Genomic DNA, 20,319 nt, shown 5'->3' on the forward strand with positions numbered 1-20,319 from the left:
AGGTTAACTACCTTATCTGTTTACTTAATCCACTACCCATTTCTTTCTTTCTAGTTGGAATGGTGTTCATTAACTTTAAATACTCCTTGTCCGTGTCACACAATCCCTTCTTATGAACTCATATTGTTAATCAGATACAATAAAACAGAGTATAAGTTTACCTAGTTACAGTTCCATTTAAAATGATTTGTTCAGTCATTTAATCATAATTTTCCTAACAGCTACATACAGACCGTTAGTGCAATTCCCGCAAGAGAGTAACAGTTAATGTGATTGGATGTTAATTATTTGACTAGGCTACCTGAATCATAAAACACGGGACGAGATGTTAAAAACTGTCCATTGTGCCAATAGATGGAATGCACTCGCATGAGATTTGCCGTGATGTTGACAGAGTGGCATGGGGGGTTTATTTCTTAGACTGGGTTAACCTGTTAGAGCTCTAGGGGCGCTATTTCATTTTTGGATAAAAAACGTTCCCGTTTTAAGCGCAATATTTTGTCACGAAAAGATGCTCGACTATGCATATTCTTGACAGTTTTGGAAAGAAAACACTCTGAAGTTTCAGAATCTGCAAAGATTTTGTCTGTAAGTGCCCCAGAACTCATTCTACAGGCGAAACCAAGATGATGCATCACCCAGGAATTAGCAGAATTTCTGAAGCTCTGTTTACCATTCTCTCCTTATATGGCTGTGATTGCGCAACGAATGAGCCTACACTTTCTGTCGTTCGCCCAAGGTCTTAGCAGCATTGTGACGTATTTGTAGGCATATCATTGGAAGATTGACCATAAGAGACTACATTTTCCAAGTGTCCGCCTGGTGTCCTGCGTCGAATTCGGTGCGCAATTGCCAGCTGCTTCTACTTTACCATTTGATTCAGGGGAGAAAGCATGTGTCCAAGAACGATGTATCAATGAAGAGATATGTGAAAAACACCTTGATGATTGATTCTAAACAACGTTTGCCATGTTTTCAGTCGATATTATGGAGTTAATTTGGAAAAAAGTTCGCGTTTTGAGGACTGAATTTTCGGATTTTTTTTGGTAGCCAAATGTGATGTATAAAACGGAGCTATTTCTAATACACAAGGAATCTTTTTGGAAAAACTGAGCATCTGCTATCTAACTGAGAGTATCCTCATTGAAAACATCAGAAGTTCTTCAAAGGTAAATGATTTTATTTGAAGGCTTTTATGTTTTTGTTAATGTTGCGTGCTGGATGCTAACGCTAATGCTAACGCTAAATGCTAACGCGAAATGCTAACGCTAGCTAGCTACTTTTACACAAATGATTGTTTTCCAATGGTTGAGAAGCATATTTTGAAAATCTGAGATGACAGTGTTGTTTACAAAAGGCTAAGCTTGAGAGATGGCATATTTATTTCATTTCATTTGCGATTTTCATAAATAGTTAACGTTGTGTTATGCTAATGAGCTTGCTGATAGATTTACACAATCCTGGATACAGGGGTTTTTTCATAGCTAAACGTGACGCAGAAAACGGAGCGATTTGTCCTAAACAAATAATCTTTCAGGAAAAACTGAACATTTGCTATCTGAGAGTCTCCTCATTGAAAACATCTGAAGTTCTTCAAAGGTAAATGATTTTATTTGAATGCTTTTCTGTTTTTTTGTGTAAATGTTGCCAGCTGAATGCTAATGCTAAATGCTACGTTAGCCATCAATACTGTTACACAAATGCTTGTTTTGCAATGGTTGAGAAGCATATTTAGAAAATCTGAGATGACAGTGTTAACAAAAGGCTAAGCTTGAGAGCTAGCATATTTATTTCATTTCATTTGCGATTTTCATGAATAGTTAACGTTGCGTTATGGTAATGAGCTTGAGTCTGTATTCACGATCCCGGATCCGGGATGGGGAGATCAGAAAGGTTAAGATGTAAATTTTGGGACACATCCTCAGTAGTGTGCCTTCGAATCAGTGGGTGTTTCGGCCTTTAATCACTAAACACCCTCATCAAAGGTGGCCAGCTAAAGGGTGATCAAGCCTTAGCTTGTGTCCCATGCCCAATTAAGATGTCCCACGGGACTATGCAAGGCAGGGGTGTCCTCTTCCCTGAGCCAGCCTTACAGTTGACCGAATACCTCATGTACCCTCCTCAAGTTGGAGGGATCTGAATTGGGTTCTCAGGTGGGGGTGGGGGGGTCATGAAGTTATAGCCCAGCAAGGGTCCTTCCATTTGATCCAGATCCACTGGCTGCCACTTTCAGCTGCTTGAGAAACTGCTCTGACGGTCTGCCGCAGAGCCTGTCCATGGATTCCAAGTTCTTTCAGCAACCTGATGGTGGAAGAAGCCACGAATCCTCTGCATCCCACTTCAACTGGCCAGACTTTTGCATTCCAGCCACGCTGAGTTGCGTCTGCTGCCAACTCTGTGTAACGCAGTTTCTTACGCTCGTAGGCCTCTTCAACAGAGTTTTCCCACGGGACTGTGAGCTCTATGATATACACAGCCTTTCGTGAAGGGGACCAGAGTACCATGTCTGGCCTAAGGTTGGTAGAAGCAATCTCAGGTGGAAAAATTAGTTGCTGGCCAATATCGACAAGCATCTTCCAGTCCCGGGCCATGGCTAGGTGTCCAGTTTCTGGCTTCGTAGGAGGATACTTGGGCCTTTTCTGTCCCTCCTGGATGAATGTTGTTGTTTTAACGGGATTGCTTGTTTTTGGAGGTAATGAATTGGTTGCACTCCTCTTGGTCTCAAGTGCTGCAGCCAGGCTCTTGAGGACCTGATTGTGCCTCCAGGTGTAGCGGCCTTGTGAGAGGCTGGTCTTGCAACCTGTCATTAAATGCCTGAGAGTCGCTGGAGCTGGGCAGAGGGGGCAGGTCGAGTCCTCGCCATACCATTGATGTAGATTTTTTTGGTGATGGAAGCACATCATAAACAGCTCTTATGATGAAGCTGATGTTGCTTGCTACCATTTGCCAAAGCTCACTCCAGTTGATCTTTCTCCTCTCCAGGCCTTCCCACCGCATCCATTGCCCTTGTTTAGCAAGAGAGACAGCCTTTGCACTTCTTGCAGTCTCCTCCTGTCTGCGCACCGCCTCGACCACCAGCTTCCTGCGTTCAGATGTTGTTGCCTTATGGAACGTTGGTTTGCTTGCTGCCAGGCCAAAGCCTCCTCTTCCATGCTGGATATTACCCACAATGTATTGGTGTCTCAGGGCTGATGTTGCTTGCTGCACAGCCTTGGATGATGTCCATTTCTGTCCAGTTTGTAGGGGAGGTGCAGCCTTGCTAATGGTCTGGTCTTTGGAGTCCTTCAATGTCATCTGAAGTCTTACTTTAGAGCACTTGTACTCCTCCGTTAGACTTGTAAGAGGTAGTTCAAAGACCCCTTTTCCATAGAGGCCGATGTTACTCAGGCATCGTGGGACACCCAGCCATTTCTTCACGTATGAGGTAATGGTTCGCTCCATCTTCTCCACTGTTGTTATTGGGACCTCATAGACGGTGAGTAGCCACATTACCCGGGGGAGAAGTTCAAACTGTAGGCACCAAAGCTTGAGCCTCCCAGGCAAGGGTCTTGTTGATGTTCTCAAGACCGTCGGCGATGTCCTGCCTTACTTGGTGCACTTGATCTTTATCCCGGAGGCTTTCGTTGTACCATCTACCCAGGCTCTTGATGGGTTGCTTAGACACCGTTGGTATCGGGTCATCTCCAATGCAGAACCTCACATCTTTAAGCTGTCCCTTGACTATGGAGATGCTTCGAGATTTGCTTGGCTTGATTTTCATCCGGGCCCACTTGATGTTATCCTGCAGTTTTGCAAGTAACCGCCTGGTGCATGCTGCAGTGGTGGTCAGTGTAGTCATGTCATCCATGTATGCTCGGATAGGTGGGAGACGGAGCCCTTCCTTAGTTCTCTCACCACCGACCACCCATCTCGATGCCCTGATGATGACTTCCATGGCCATAGTGAAGGCCAGAGGAGAAATTGTACAGCCTGCCATTATGCCTACTTCCAAGCGCTGCCATGTTGTTGTGAAGTCAAGTGTTGTGAAAAACAATTGCAGGTCTTGGAAATAGGCCTTTACCAGTGTAGTGATGGGTTCTGGTACGTGGAAAATGTTGAAGGATTCCCAGAGGAGTTCATGGGAAACTGAGCCAAAGGCTTTGGCCAGGTCGAGGAAGATGACATAGAGGTCTCTCTTGTCCTTCTTAGCTGTTTGGATCTGGTGCCAAATCATACTAGTATGTTCCAGGCAACCAGAAAAACCAGGAATGCCTGCTTTCTGTACAGATGTATCAATGTACTTGTTCCTTTCCAGATAAGTGGACAGCCTCTGTGCTATTATACTGAAAAAGATCTTCCCTTCGACGTTGAGAAGGGAGATTGGTCGGAATTGACTGATGTCTGTCGCATCCTTCTCTTTCGGGATTAGCACACCACCAGCCCTTCGCCATGCCTTTGGTATTATTTCCTTCTGCCACACTATCCTCATGAGCCTCCAAAGAAAGCGTAGAACATCCGGGGCGTTCTTGTAGAGCTTGTATGGCACTCCATTAGGCCCAGGAGCCGAGGCCGCTCTTGCTCTTCGGACAACGTTCTTTACTGTATTTGACATTGTGTTATTTTGCTGAACACGAGATGGTTTAATTTTATTTTTGACAGTGAAACGAGGCAACTCAGGCAAGAAAAAAAACTCACCCAAATGTATAGCCCAGTTGGAAAATATAAATGGGCTGTTTGAAAATGTGAATAATAAAAATTTTTGAATTACTTTTATTTATATATTTTTTAAATGTGATTCACGTTTTTATTTGGCGACGGCATTGGCCATTTTGGGAATGCCTGCTGTAGCGTAGACTTTTTGTATTATTTTTGTCTTCTACCAAACCAATCTTTGGATGTCATTGCTCACTTGCTTCTGATAAAGTGATAAAGGCATTGGCTTACTGCCTCGAGAAAATGGAGTGGGAAATGAGCGTCAAATTAGTCAGCTGGCTGCTGAGAAATGGAAAAATCCCTGCAGTTTGTTTTCCCGGAGCATACTGTCTTGTAGGTGTCGTCTTGGGGAGAGGTTATGTCAATTCTGGTGACCTATAAAAGGTAGGCCAATCAAACACAGTGCACTGATATTCAAAGGCTGCATGTTGTAATCAATTATAAACATTCCCATGTAAATGTTTCAGGCTGTAGTAGCTCAGAAACGTTGTGCAATACGTGGGAATGTGGAACATAATCTATTATAATTTAACTGCTATAAATTATTTTGACCAACAGGGGTCACAGGTGTACACTGTTGAGCAAGCCATGAGCAATGAACCTATTTTCAACACAATTGGCTGGAAAACCTAAATACCTCAGGAACCTTTTGTTTCCCCATCACTAGTATAATTTTAAATGACAACATTTGCCTATGAGCTCACGTGGTGAAGGCCACAGGACTGAAAACGAAGGAATTCAACAACCATTTCTCTATCACTTACAAACAGTCATTGGTGGTAACTACAATTCACGCGAAAAGGCAAGGCACACTGGAAATTAAATTGGAGGCGTGGCTTAGTGGGGTGTGGCTATCAGTTAATTATTTTTGGCCGCCCATTAGTGGAAGCACATCAATTTAAGTGATCTATGGTTATGCCAGTTTGAAGTCTATGTACAGTGATATACAAAAGTATTCACACACTTGGCATTTTTCCTATTTTGTTGCCTTACAACCTGGAATTAAAATTGATTTTTTGGGGGGGTTGTATCATTTGATTTACACAACAGGCCTACCACTTTGAAGATGCAAAATATTTTTTTATTGTTAAACAAATGAGAAAGAAGACCAAACAAATTGAAAACTTGAGTGTGCATAACTAGTCACACCCCCAAAGTCAATACTTTATAAAGCCACCTTTTGCTGCAATTACAGCTGCAAGTCTCCTGAGGTATGTCTCTATAAACTTGGCACATCGAGCCACTGCGATTTTTGTCCATTCTTCAAGGTGAAACTGCTCCAGCTCCTTTAAGTGGGATGGGTTCTGCTGGTGTACAGCAATCTTTAAGTCATACCACAGATTCTCAATTGGATTGAGGTCTGGGCTTTGACTAGGCCATTCCAAGACATTTAAATGTTTCCCCTTAAAACCTTTTAAAGATAGGGTGCAGCATTTCCACTTTTGGATAAATAGTGTGCACAATTTCAACTTCCTGCTACTCATGTCAGGAATATGTTATATGCATATGATTAGTAGGTGTGGATAGAAAACACGTCAATCATGTCTGTGACTATAACAGAACTTATGTAGCAGGCAAAATCCTGAGGAAAAACTGTTCCGAATTATTTATTTTTTTTTCCTCTGTCTGTTCCCTCAGTTGTCTTTGCTAAGGGAAATTAGATAACGCCCATTTTACAGTTCCTACGACTTCCACAGGATGTCACCAGTCTTTGGAATTGGGTTGAAGTTAATCATTGGTGAAACAAAGAAGAGGCACATCCTGGAACAACGTTACACTTTTGATAGTTACGCAAGAGGGAAAATGGTGCATGTTTTGTTTACTTGCTGTATCGAATACAGATTCCCCCGTCTACAATTTGATCGATTATTAACGTTTAAAAATACCTAAAGTTGTATTACAAAAGTAGTTTGAAATATTTTGGCAAAGTTTATAGGCAACTTTTGAAATGTTTTGTAATGACGTTGTGTTTTGGAAAGCTGTTTTTTTCCGGATCAAACCTTCTTTATAAATGAACATTCTGGGTATAAATGGACGGAATTAATCGAAAAAAAGGACCAATTGTGATATTTATGGGACATATTGGAGTGCCAACAAAGAAGCTTGTCAAAGGTAATGCATGTTTTATATTTTATTTCAGTGTTTTGTGTAGCGCCGGCTACGCTAATTATTTTGTTTACAACTCGTTCAGGTGGTTCAAGGGGGGTGCATGCTATCAGATAATAGCTTCTCATGCTTTCGCCGAAAAGCATTTTTAAAATCTGACATGTTGGCTGGATTCACATCCATTGTAGCTTTAATTGAGTACCCTGCATGTGTGATTTAATGAAAGTTTGAGTTTTATAGTGTTTTATTTGAATTTGGCGCTCTGCTTTTCCCGAGGCTATTGGCCACTTGAGATGCTAGCGTCTCCCTATCCACTCAAGTGTTGCTTTGCAGTATGCTTAGGGTCATTGTCCTGCTGGAAGGTGAACCTCTGTCCTAGTCTCAAATCTCTGGAAGACGGAAACAGGTTTCCCTCAAGAATTTCCCTGTATTTAGCACCATTCATCATTCCTTCAATTCTGACTAGTTTCTCAGTCCCTGCCGATTAAAACATCCTCACAGCATGATGCTGCCACCACCATGCTTCACTGTGGGAACGGTGTTCTCGGGGTGATGAGAGGTGTTGGGTTTGCGCCAAAAAAACACATTTTTTGTCTCATCTGACCAGAATACCTTCTTCCATATGTTTGTGGAGTCTCCCACATGCCGTTTGGCGAACACCAAATGTGTTTGCTTATTTTTTCTTTAAGCATGGCTTTTTTCTGGCCACTCTTCCGTAAAGGCCAGGTCTGTGGAGTATACGGCTTAGTGGTCCTATGGACAGATACTCCAATCTCCGCTCTGGAGCTTTGCAGCTCCTTCAGGGTTATCTTTAGTCTCTTTGTTGCCTCTCTGATTGATGCCTTCCTTGCCTGGTCTGTGAGTTTTGGTTGGCAGCCATCTCTTGGCAGGTTTGTTGTCGTGTCATTTTCTTAACATTTTTTAATAATGGATTTAATGGTACTCTGTGGAATGTTGAAAGTTTTGGATGTTTTTTTATAACTCAACCCTGATCTGTTCTTCTCCACGACTTTGTCCCTGACCTGTTTGGAGAGCTCCTTGGTCTGCATGCTGCCGCTTGCTTGGTGGTGCCCCTTGCATAGTGGTGTTGCAGACTCTGGGGCCTTTCAGAACAGGTGTATATATACTGAGAGTCATGTGACACTTAAAGTCTACCTAACTAATTATGTGACTTCATAGGAAAGGGTGTGAATACATATACACGCATCACTTTTCCGTTTTTGGCTGAATAAGGCTGTAACGTAACAAAATGGTGTAACACTTAAAGTGTACATTCCCTAACACTGATAAAGTTTAACAGCATCAGCACTAAGCACAATGTTAATTTAAAACTGAAAATTGTGGACTCCTATAGATAATGCCCTAGTGTTAAATTGAACACTGTTTAGTGTTGATTTTTTACACTGGAGAAGTTGCCGCGTAGTATACCTTTTGAATAAACATCACCCTCCACAGTTTAGAAATAAATGTTGTTTATCTTTAACATTCAACCGCAAACATAATGAGAGGACCTATGACATGAAAAGCAAGCTTATCTCCCAACTTAAAATGATTGTCCCTAATTTGAGCTTTTCCTCTCAGATGGCGAATGGGAAGATTTCATCAGCATCCACAAAATGTGACCATAGAGGATCACATATTGGAACTGAGGAGAAAGAGAGAGAGAGAGAGAGAGAGATGAAGCAACAGATGGGTGTATTTGACAGAAGTACGGCTCAGAAATTGTGAAATATGAACATGTCAAACGGGAGGTTTCTTGGCAGATTGTGATTGAAGTAACCTTTAACAGCATAGAGGAGCCATTTCTGTGTGGAAATGGCATATTCCGTCAATTCTTGAATAATTGGAGTCTGTGTAAACCTTGAAACTGGTCTTGATAAAATAACTGATTTGATTTGTGATCAGAGTGATCAAATTAAAATGATACTCTGAGCATATATTATGATCAAGACAGTATACATCATGATTTAACAGGTCCAAATCAAGATTGTAACTTTTGTCAGCATGGTTTTGCAATGCCAATGCAGGGTCCACAGCGGTGCACAAGCCAAAGTAAATCTCAGTTGTCAATGCTGAACAGTAACACTGTGGTTATGAACAGCCAAGTGACGAGTCTCGGAAATCCCAGACCTAGGGCAACAACACTAGGTCTGGGGAACAATGGGGGGTTTCCTTGGCAACTTCGAAGCAGGAAAATAAAATCTTCCTTGGAGGGTCCTCTTCACACAGACAATTCTCCCAACAATTTACAAATTTGGGTAGGCAGGGCTTAAAATGTGGGCAGGAATTGTGCTCTTTGAAAAATAACAGAGACGGACCCAATAACAGACGTGGACCCGATGCGGACGCAAATAGCTAGGCTATTTATAGCCACAGACAGTCAGTGGTAGAATATTAGCTGTCATGGTGCAAACAAACTACTCACTTGCGAAATAGAAACTCAATGAAAATATCCATCTGGCTAGCTTCCAATTTTGTGTTTGGTGGGGATGTTTATCCCATGGCACAAATGGATAAGGCTCTGGTCGGACTTCCTATGTGTCCATTTCTGACCTGTTTCCTACTATACCAAACGGATGTTTGTACATGTGCAGATGGATGTGTATGCTGGAACATTATTAATGTGGGAGACAACCAGTCTGCCAAGGGAGACTACCTAGTGAGAGCTAATGGTGTGTCCCCCTTTCAGGCCCTTCCTTTTACTGCCACCGCTGATGGAGTGGATTCGGGTGGCAGTGGCACACACAGAACACAGGCGCAGCTTCTCTGTGGACAGCGATGACGTGAGACAAGCTGCCAGGTTGCTCCTGCCAGGGGTGGACTGTGAGCCACGGCAGCTAAAGTAAGACATGACATGGATGAACATACACAAGTACACACACACATAAAAATCTCTCTCAGACAGGCACACACAATTACTGAACACAGGATTGTGCATTTATTCAGACATACAGTGGCAAGAAAAAGTATGTGAACCCTTTGGAATTCTGGTTTTCTGTATAAATTGGTCATACAATTTGATCTGCTCTTCATCTAAGTCACAACAGACAAACACAGTCTGCTTAAACTAATAACACACAAATTATTGTATTTTTCTAGTCTATATTGAATACGTAATTTAAACACTCTGTGTAGGTTGGAAAAACTATGTGAACCCCTAGGTTAATGACATCTCCAAAAGCTAATTGGAGTCAGGTGTCAGCTAACCTGGAGTACAATCAATGAGATGAGATTGGAGATGTTGGTTAGAGCTGCCCTGCCCTATAAAAAACACTCACAAAATGTGAGTTTGCTATTCCCAAGAAGCATTGCCTGATGTGAACCATTCCCCTAACAAAAGAGATCTCAGAAAACCCAAGATTAAGAATAGTTGACTTGCATAAAGCTGGAAAGGGTTACAAAAGTATGTCTAAAGGACTTGATGTTCATCAGTAAGACATTTTCTTTTATAAATGGAGAAAGTTAAGCACTGTTGCTACTCTCCCTTTGAGTGGCCATCCTGCAAAGATGACTGCGACTGCACAGTGTAGAATGCTCAATGAGGTTAAGAAGAATCTTAGTGTCAGCTAAAGACTTACAGAAATCCCTGGAACATGCCAACATCTCTGTTGACAAGTCTATGATACGTAAAACACTAAACAAGAATGATGTTCATGGGAGCACACCACAGAAGAAGCCACTGCTGTCCAACATTGCTGCACGTCTGAAGTTCGTAGAAGAGCATCTGGATGTTCCACAGTGCTACTGGCAAAATATTCTGTGGACAGATTCAACTAAAGTTGAGTTGTTTGGAAGGAACACACAACACTATGTGTGGAGTAATAAGGCACAGCACACCAACATCAAAACCTCATCCCAACTGTAAAGGATGTTGAAGGGAGTATCATGGTTTGGAGCTGCTTTCCTGCCTCAGGGCCTGGACAGCTTGCTATCATTGATGGAAAAAATTAGTTCCCATGTCTCTCAAGACATTTTTCAGGAGATTGTAAGGCTATCTGTCCACCAATTGAAGCTCAACAGAAGTTGGGTGATGTAACAGCACAACCCAAAACACAGAGGTAAATCAACAACAGAATGTCTTCAACAGAAGAAAATACACCTTCTGGAGTGGCCCAGTCACTGAGTCCTGACCTCAACCCGATTGAGATGCTGTGGCATGACCTCAAGGGAGCGGTTCACACCAAACATCCCAAGAATATTGCTGAACTGAAACATTTTTGTAAAGAGGAATGGTCCAAATTCCTCCTGACCGTTGTGCAGGACTGATCCACAACTACAAAAAAAAACGTTTGGTTGAGGTTATTTCTGCCAAAGTAGGGTCAACCAGTTATTAAAACTAAGGGTTTACATACTTTTTCCACCCTGCACTGTGAATGTTTACACAATGTATGCAATAAAGACATGAAAACAAATAACTGCTAACGGAACCCCTCCCCCCAACATTCCGCTGAAAAGGCAGCGCAGGAAATTCAAAAATATTTTTTAGAAATATTTCACTTTCACACATTAACCTCTTGAAAGCTAGGGGGCACTATTTTTATGTTTGAAAAAATTACGTTCCCAGAATAAATGGGAACGTCTCAGGACAAGATGCTAGAATATGCATATATTTGACAGATTAGGATAGAAAACACTCTAAAGTCTCCAAAACTGTCAAAATATTGTCTGTGAGTATAACAGAACTGATATTGCAGGCGAAACCCTGAGGAAAATCCAATCAGGAATGCCTATTATTTTGAAAGCCTTCTGTTCCTATGCATGCCTATCCTCCATCAACCATATTCCTTTTTTCTCTGGCTTCCCTAAGGTGTCAACAGTCTTTAGATATAGTTTCAGGCTTTTATTTTGAAAAATGAGCGTGAAAGACTACATTGCGCAAGTAGATAGGTGGGGGCTCTCAGAGTGAGTTTTTGCGCTACAGAGTAAAGCCGCCATTTTTCCTCCCGCTGTTGTTGAAAAACCTACACACTCGGTTGATATATTATCAAATATATTTTAAAAACTACCTGAGGAATGATTATAAAAAACGTTTGACATGTTTCTGTGGACATTATGAAGACTATTTGGAATTTCCGTCTGCGTTGTCTTGACCGCTCTTTCCTGTGGATTTCTGAACATAACACGACAAACAAACGTCGGTATTTTGAATATAAAATAATCTTTATGGAACAAAAGGAACATTTGTTGTGTATCTGAGAGTCTCGTGAGTGAAAACATCCGAAGATCATCAAAGGTAAACTATTAATTTGATTGCTTTTCTGATTTTCGTGACCAAGCTTCCTGCTGCTAGCGGGACATAATGCTTTACTAAGCTATTGATAAACTTACACAAACGCTTGTCTTGCTTTTGCTGTAAAGCATCATTTCAAAATCTGAGACGACAGGGTGAATAACAAAAGGCTAAGCTGTGTTTCGCTATATTTCACTTGTGATTTCATGAATATGGATATTTTCTAGTAAGATTATTTAACCGTTGCGTTATGCTAATTAGTGTAGTTGATGACAATTATCCCGGATCCGGGATGGGTATTTCCAAGAGCATTGATTTGAATGACAGTGTTTCCACCAGTATCAGTCTAATACGACACCTCATGGTTAATCATTTGATGGACATCAGTTGCTTGACAACCACCTAACAACATGTATAATCTGTGCAAGTGTTCTAAATAATCAACCACCTCTAAATGACGAATTGTTGGTTAAAAATGTCTGCATGCTGTTTTCATAAAGTGATTACAGGTGACAATATCATCAATTTTGTTTTTCGATTACAAAAAGGAGTTATTCGATTAAATTTTTTTTATTGTCAATCATCCAAATTCGGCCATTGGAAACTTTCGCAGCTGCCACCATCAGGGAAGTGTCGGCAGATAGCAGACAACATAGAATGGCAAAGGTTTCCTGATGTGCTGTCCCAGAACTCCTAGGCCCAGTGGACTATCTGCCAATAGCCTGTGTAGCAGAAACACCTAGAGACAAGGGACGTGGGGTATTATTAGTAGTTACAAAAGTCTTGGAGACATGACTCAAAGTAGTAGCTATACCGAAATGAAAAGTAATATTCATGACTTACTCATGAGTAATGTCATGGTGGGGCCCATGTTCCTGTCTATGGTTTGAGGGAAGATGACTCGAAACCTGGATGCAGGGTCAGACAAGAGATGTTCTGGCTTGGAGAGAGATCCTCCACCAAACCCAAGTACTGTAGGCATCAATCTCCCTGCAGCAGATTCTCTTTATTGTTGGGGTCATTGGAAGGCAGTGTCCACACTTGCACCTGAAAAATCAAACCAACTTTTGACAACAAAGACTATCATTGATATTTAGTGACAAGATGCCAATAGAAACGTGCACGTCATTTTGCAGCATCACTAGCCAAAGGGACTAGTAGCACAGGTTTAGTTCTGGCTACATTAATCTCCCCACCACCTGTCACCATGAATTGTAACTTTTCTGGACTGTAATGTTAGCTTGCTAGATAGCTAGCTAATTTTCTATATGCTAGGTTTTGTTGAAGACTCATTTACAACCTTCAAACAACGGGGATGCCGAGAACAAGGTCAAATGACACTTGACTAAATGTAAGACTTAGCTAGCTAAAGTGAGTTACTGTAGCTAGTTACGATAGCTAGCAAGATAGATCACTTACATACACAATTCCTTCCTCTTTACTCTGACGTAGCTTTTATAAGCTAGCCAGACACAATTCAGATTTTGGCTGTCAGATATTTAGCTTGGCCTACTAGATCATAATAATGTTATATAATGGCAGCTAGCTACTTCAGTTCAGCTTACTTACCATGATTTCTGACCAACACGCCACAAATTATCCTCAGAACACAGCTCCATCTCTCTCCTATCTCCGTTCAATCTCCTCCTTCTTGCCTGCTCCTCTCTGGTCTCTCGGTCTCCATTAACCTCTTGGAACTCCCCATACCGGATCCGGTATCAGGAATACAGACTCAAGCTCATTACCATAACGCAACGTTAACTATTCATGAAAATCGCAAATGAAATGAAATAAATATGCCATCTCGCAAGCTTAGCCTTTTGTAAACAAAACTGTCATCTCAGATTTTCAAAATATGCTTCTCAACCATAGGAAAACAATAATTTGTGTAACAGTAGCTAGCAAACAAAGGATTTAGCGTTAGCATTAGCGTTAGCATCCAGCACGCAACATTTCAACAAAAACATAAAAGCCTTCAAATAAAATCATTTACCTTTGAAGAACTTCTGATGTTTTCAATGAGGATACTCTCAGTTGGATAGCAGATGCTCAGTTTTTCCAAAAAGATTCTTTGTGTATTAGAAATAGCTCCGTTTTATACATCACATTTGGCTACCAAAAAAAAACCGAAAATTCAGTCCTCAAAACGCGAACTTTTTTCCAAATTAACTCCATAATATCGACTGAAAACATGGCAAACGCTGTTTAGAATCAATCATCAAGGTGTTTTTCACATATCTCTTCATTGATACATCGTTCTTGGACACATGCTTTCTCCCCTGAATCAAATGGTAAAGTGGAAGCAGCTGGCAATTGCGCACCGAATTCGACGCAGGACACCAGGCGGACACTTGGAAAATGTAGTCTCTTATGGTCAATCTTCCAATGATATGCCTACAAATACGTCACAATGCTGCTAAGACCTTGGGCGAACGACAGAAAGTGTAGGCTCATTCCTTGCGCAATCACAGCCATATAAGGAGACAATGGAAAACAGAGCTTCAGAAATTCTGCTAATTCCTGGGTGATGCATCATCTTGGTTTCGCCTGTAGAATGAGTTCTGGGGCACTTACAGACAAAATCTTTGCAGATTCTGAAACTTCAGAGTGTTTTCTTTCCAAAACGGTCAAGAATATGCATAGTCGAGCATCTTTTCGTGACAAAATATCGCGCTTAAAACGGGAACGTTTTTTATCCAAAAATGAAATAGCGCCCCCAGAGATCCAACAGGTTAAGGCTCACATTTATAAGGCTGTATAAAATGTAAGATGAAACTAATGTCATGTAGCTAAATATCATTGATCACCGCTCCCGGTGGTATAGACAGACAATCAATGGGCTCCTAACCAATTGTGCCATTTTGTAATATATTTTTCTGCCACCATATATTATGACCGAAAAGAGCTTCTGGATATCAGAACAGCGATTACTCACCTCGAACTGGATGAAGACTTTTTCTTTAACAAATCGGACGCTAAGGATTTACTGCTGATACCGGACCAGAACCAAATCCCTGTAATTCGCATGAACAAGACGGGACCCAGGTCCAGGTGCCTTGTGAGAATTAGTCGTTGAGTGGGTAACCCGCCTCTACCATCCGTCCTATTGGCCAACTTGCAGTCATTGGAGAATAAGCTGGAAGAGCTTTGTTCAAGACTGTCCTACCAACAGGACATTAAAAACTAATATCTTATGTTGTTTCACTGAGTCATAGCTAAAGTCCATGGAGAATAAGAGCACCTCCTCCTAGCTGCCCACTGCACTGAGGCTAGGTAACACTGTCACCACCAATTAATCTACAATAATTGAGAATTTCAATAAGCATTTTTCTACGGCTGGCCATGCTTTCCACCTGGCTACCCCTACACCTGTCAACAGCTCTGCACCCCCCATAGAAACGTGTCTAATTCTTCCCATTTCTTGTTCACCCAAATCCAGACAGCTGATGTTCTTTAACCTGTAGTGACACCCCATCCCGTGAACGGGACCGTTGTCATCACCTGACACTAATTAGCATAACGCAACAGACATAAATCTTCCTAGAAAATATTCCTATTCATGAAAATCACAAGTGAAATATATTGGAACAAAGCTTAGCCTTTTGTTAATCACCCTGTCATCTCAGATTTTCAAAATATGCTTTACAGCCAACGCTAGAGAAGCATTTGTGTAAGTTTATCATAGCCTAGCATAGCATTATGCCTTGCTAGCAGCATGCAACCTTGTCACGGAAATCAGAAAAGCAATCAAATTAAATAGTTTACCTTTCATGAACTTCGGATGTTTTCACTCACGAGACTCCCAGGTAGACAGCCAAAGTTAATTTTTTCCCAAAATATTATTTTTGTAGGCGAAATAGCTCCATTTGTTCTTCACGTTTGGCTGAGAAATCACCCGGAAATTGCGGTCACCACAACGCCGAAAAATATTCCAAATTAGCTCCATAATATCGACAGAAACATGGCAAACGTTGTTTAGAATCCATCCTCAAGGTGTTTTTCTAATATCTATTCGATAATATATCCGTCGGGACAATTTGTTTTTCACTAGGACCGATTGGAGTAATGGCTACCTCTGTATTTTACGCGAGAATCTCTCTCGGAGCCTCCATGTGACCACTTACGCAATGTGGCCGCCAACGGCTATTCTTCAACAGAAATGCGTTAAACTACGTCACAATGCTGTAGACACCTTGGGGTATACGTAGAAAGCGTAAGCTCGTTGATGGTACATTCACAGCTGAATAGGGAGTCATTGGAACGCAGCGCTTTCAAAACCTGGGGCACTTCTGGATTGGATTTTTCTCAGGCTTTCGCCTGCAACATCAGTTATGTTATACTCACAGACAATATCTTTACAGTTTTGGAAACGTTAGAGTGTTTTCTATCCAAAGCTGTCAATTATAGGCATATTCTAGCATCTTTTCCTGACAAAATATCCCGTTTAAAACGTGAATGTTTTTTTTTCCAAAAATGAAAATACTAACACCAAGAGGTTTTTAAGAGCTGCAATGTCTAACCCCTATAAATCAGCTAGGTTAGACAATCTGGACCCTCTCTTTCTAAAATGATCCGCCGCAATTGTTGCAATCCCCAGAACTAGCCAACTTCTATTTCGTATGGTATGAGATCCCTAAAGATTGAAAGGACCATTTGTTATGATACAGGGCCCTTGTGATTGCAACCAGATGAAGATGTTCAAAGGTAAGGGATTTATTTTATCGCTATTTCTGACTTTCGTGAAGCATCTGCTTGGTTGGAAAATGTTTTTAATGCTTTTGTATGCGGGCGCTGTCCTCAGATAATCGCATGATATGCTTTTGCCGTAAATCATTTTTGAAATCTGCCAACACGGCTGGAATAACAAGAAGTTAAGCATTTAACTTCTTGCGACTAGCAATCCGGGAGCGTAATCATAGCCTCAAACGAATTAGCATAACGCAGCGGACATAAATACCCCTAGAAACTTTTCCTATTCATGAAAATCGCAAATGAAATATATTCAAACACAAGCTTAGCCTTTTGTTAATCACACTGTCATCTCAGATTTTCAAAATATGCGTTACAGCCAACGCTAGACAAGCATTTGTGTAAGTTTATCATGGCATAATGCTATGCTAGGCTCTGCTGGCAGCAGGCAACATTTTCACAAAAATAAGAAAAGCAACCAAAGTAAATAATTTACCTTTGAAGAACTTCGGATGTTTTCACTCAGGAGACTAGATAGCAAATGTTCCTTTTTTCCCAAAATATTATTTTTGTAGGCGATATAGCTCCCGTTTGTTCATCATGCTTGGCTGAGAAATTGACCGGAAAATGCTACCACTACCACGCCAAACTTTTTTCCAAATTAGCTCCATAATATCGACAGAAACACGGCAAACGTTGTTTAGGATCAATCCTCAAGTTGTTTTTAACATATATATTCGATAATATATCCGTCGAGGCAATTGGTTTCTCATAAGAAGCGATTGGAAAAATGGCTGCCTCAGTATTTTACGCAAAGTTTTCTGCGGGAGACACCATGTGACCACTTGCTAAATATGGTCCCTTACGGCTATTCTTCAACGGAAATGTGCAAAAAGACGTCACAATGCTGTAGACACTTTGGGGAATACGTAGAAAACGTAAGCTCATTCGTAGCTCATTCACAGCCATATAAGGAGTCATTGGCATGAGGCGGTTTAAAAAAATGTGGCACTTCCTGGTTGGATTTTTATCTGGGTTTCTCCTGTAACATCAGTTCTGTTGCACTCACAGACAATATCTTTGCAGTTTTGGAAACGCCAGAGTGTTTTCTATCCGAAGCTGTCAATTATATGCATAGTCGAGCATCTTTTTGTGACAAAATATCTTGTTTAAAACGGGAACGTTTTTCATCTAAAAATTAAAATAGCGCCCCCTAACACCAAGAGGTTAACCTCTTGTGGATTAGTGGGACGCTACCGTCCATTTTCAACAATTTCCGGTGAAATTGAAATCACAAGTGCATTACATAAAAATAAATCTGGTTCTTAATCCAGCCAAGGTGTCAGATTTCAAAAAGGCTTTACAGCGAAAGCAAACCATGCGATTATTTGAGGACAGCGCCTAGCACACAAATGCATAACAAATTATTTTAATCCAGGGAGTTGCGACACTAAAGTCAGAAATAGCGATATAAAAAATGCCTTACCTTTGAAGATCTTTCTCTGTTTGCACTCCAAAAGGTCTCAGTTACATTACAAATTGTCCTTTGGTTCGATAATGTCCTTCAGTCAATAATCGACTCGGTTTCCCTCCAAAATGCATACAAAATGAATCCCGAACATTACCAATATACTTATCCAAACAAGTCAATCAACGATTATGATCAATCCTTAGGTAACCTAATACGCAAATAAATTATACAATTCAACTTCTTAGAGATAGGGGGCAGCATTTCTACTTTTTGATAAATAGCGTGCACAATTTCAACTTCCTGCTACTCATGCCAGGTATATATTATATGCATACGATTAGTAGGTGTGGATAGAAAACACTCTGAAGTTTCTAAAACTGGTTCAATCATGTCTGTGACTATAACAGAACTTATGTAGCAGGCAAAACCCCAAGGAAAAACTGTTCAGAATTTAAGAAACTTCTCCTTCTGACAGTTCCCTCAAGTGTCTTTGGCAAGGGAAATTAAATAGCGCCCATTTTACAGTTCCTACGACTTCCACAGTATGTAACCAGTCTTTGGAATTGGGTTGAAGTTAATCATTGGTGAAACGAAGAAGAGGCACTTCCTGGAACAACGTTACACTTTTGATAGTTACGCAAGAGGGAAAAAGGAGCATGTTTTGTTTACTTTCTCTATCGAATACAGTTTGCCCAGTCTACAATTTGATTGATTATTAACGTTTAAAAATACCTAAAGTTGTATTACAAAAGTAGTTTGAAATATTTTGGCGAAGTTTATAGGCAACTTTTGAAATATTTTGTAATGACGTTGTGTTTTGGAAAGCTGTTTTTTTCCAGATCAAACATGCTTTATAAATGGACATTTTGGGTATACATGGACGTAATTAATCGGAAAAAAATGACCAATTGTGATGTTTATGGGACATATTGGAGTGCCAACAAAGAAGCTCGTCAAAGGTAATGCATGTTTTATATTTTATTTCGGCGTTTTGTGTAGCGCCGGCTACGCTAATTATTTTGTTTACAACTCGTTCAGGTGGTTCAGGGGGGTGCAAGCTATCAGATAATAGCTTCTCATGCTTTCGCCCAAAAGCATTTTAAAAATCTGACATGTTGGCTGGATTCACAACGAGTGTAGCTTTAATTGAGTACCCTGCATGTGTGATTTAATGAAAGTTTGAGTTTTATCGTGTTTTATTTGAATTTGGCGCTATGCATTTCCCGAGGCTATTGGCCACTTGAAACGCTAGCGTCTCACTATCCCTAAGAGGTTTTAAGACGGAGAATCGTTATTGTCTTTACCAGAGAAAAATACCAAAGAATGTGCTCTCAGTCACGTGCTTGGAAACACTACTGCCAAAATGGGAGCCACCTAGAAAAACTACAATTTCTGGCAAATTTTTTCCAAAAACCAGCCTGGAACTCTTTCTAAAGACTGTTGACATCTAGTGGAAGCCCTAGGAACTGCAATCGGGCACGATTTCGCCCTATTATAAAACTGCCAGCCATTGAAATCAGTGGTAGGATGAATGTTTTTTTTGGGGGGGGGGGGTTGTCCTCTGGGATTCGCCTGCCATTTCAGTTCTGTTATACTCACTCATGCTGCCTAGAAGGCCAGCATCCCAGAGCCGCCTCTTCACTGTTGACGTTGAGGCTGGTGTTTTGCGGGAAACATTTAATGAAGCTGTCAGTTGAGGACTTGTGAGATTTTTTTATGATCAATTTGATGTTATTTTAATGGACAAATTACTTTTCTTTCAAAAACAAGAATTTCTAAGTGACCTCAAACTTTTGAAACGGTTGTCTATATGTAATCGATTATATACTGCTGGCCTGCACATGCACCATAAAAATATTAAATGGAATATTGACTAGACTTGACGTGGAGTCGGGTGAATGCTGAGCCACATTGATCAAATCAAATTGTATTTGTCACATGTGCCAAATACAACAAATACAACCTTAGAGTAAAATAATAAGAGTAACAATAACGAGGCTATATAAGAGGGGTACTGGTTAGCCGAGGGAATTGAGGTAATATATACATATAGGTAGAGGTAAAGTGACTATGATCTTGATCACATTGAGGGAGAGGTTGGTGTCCTGGCACCACACTGCCAGTCTCTGAC

At 40.9% G+C, this 20,319-nt stretch overlaps 1 protein-coding gene across 2 annotated transcripts in view; it reads left to right on the forward strand.

The window, feature by feature from the left end:
• LOC139378780 (ankyrin repeat and BTB/POZ domain-containing protein 3-A-like) overlaps positions 1 to 20,319 on the forward strand; it is a 219,250-nt gene that overhangs the window by 123,945 nt on the left and 74,986 nt on the right. For both annotated transcript variants that reach the window (XM_071121275.1, XM_071121276.1), the window contains exon 4: positions 9,488 to 9,640. In XM_071121275.1, coding sequence (XP_070977376.1) covers positions 9,488 to 9,640 — 153 coding nt within the window. The remainder of the gene's footprint in view (positions 1 to 9,487; positions 9,641 to 20,319) is intronic.

The sequence above is a fragment of the Oncorhynchus clarkii genome, chromosome 21 (genome assembly GCF_045791955.1).
Source record: "Oncorhynchus clarkii lewisi isolate Uvic-CL-2024 chromosome 21, UVic_Ocla_1.0, whole genome shotgun sequence".
Classification (NCBI taxonomy): Eukaryota; Metazoa; Chordata; class Actinopteri; order Salmoniformes; family Salmonidae; genus Oncorhynchus; species Oncorhynchus clarkii.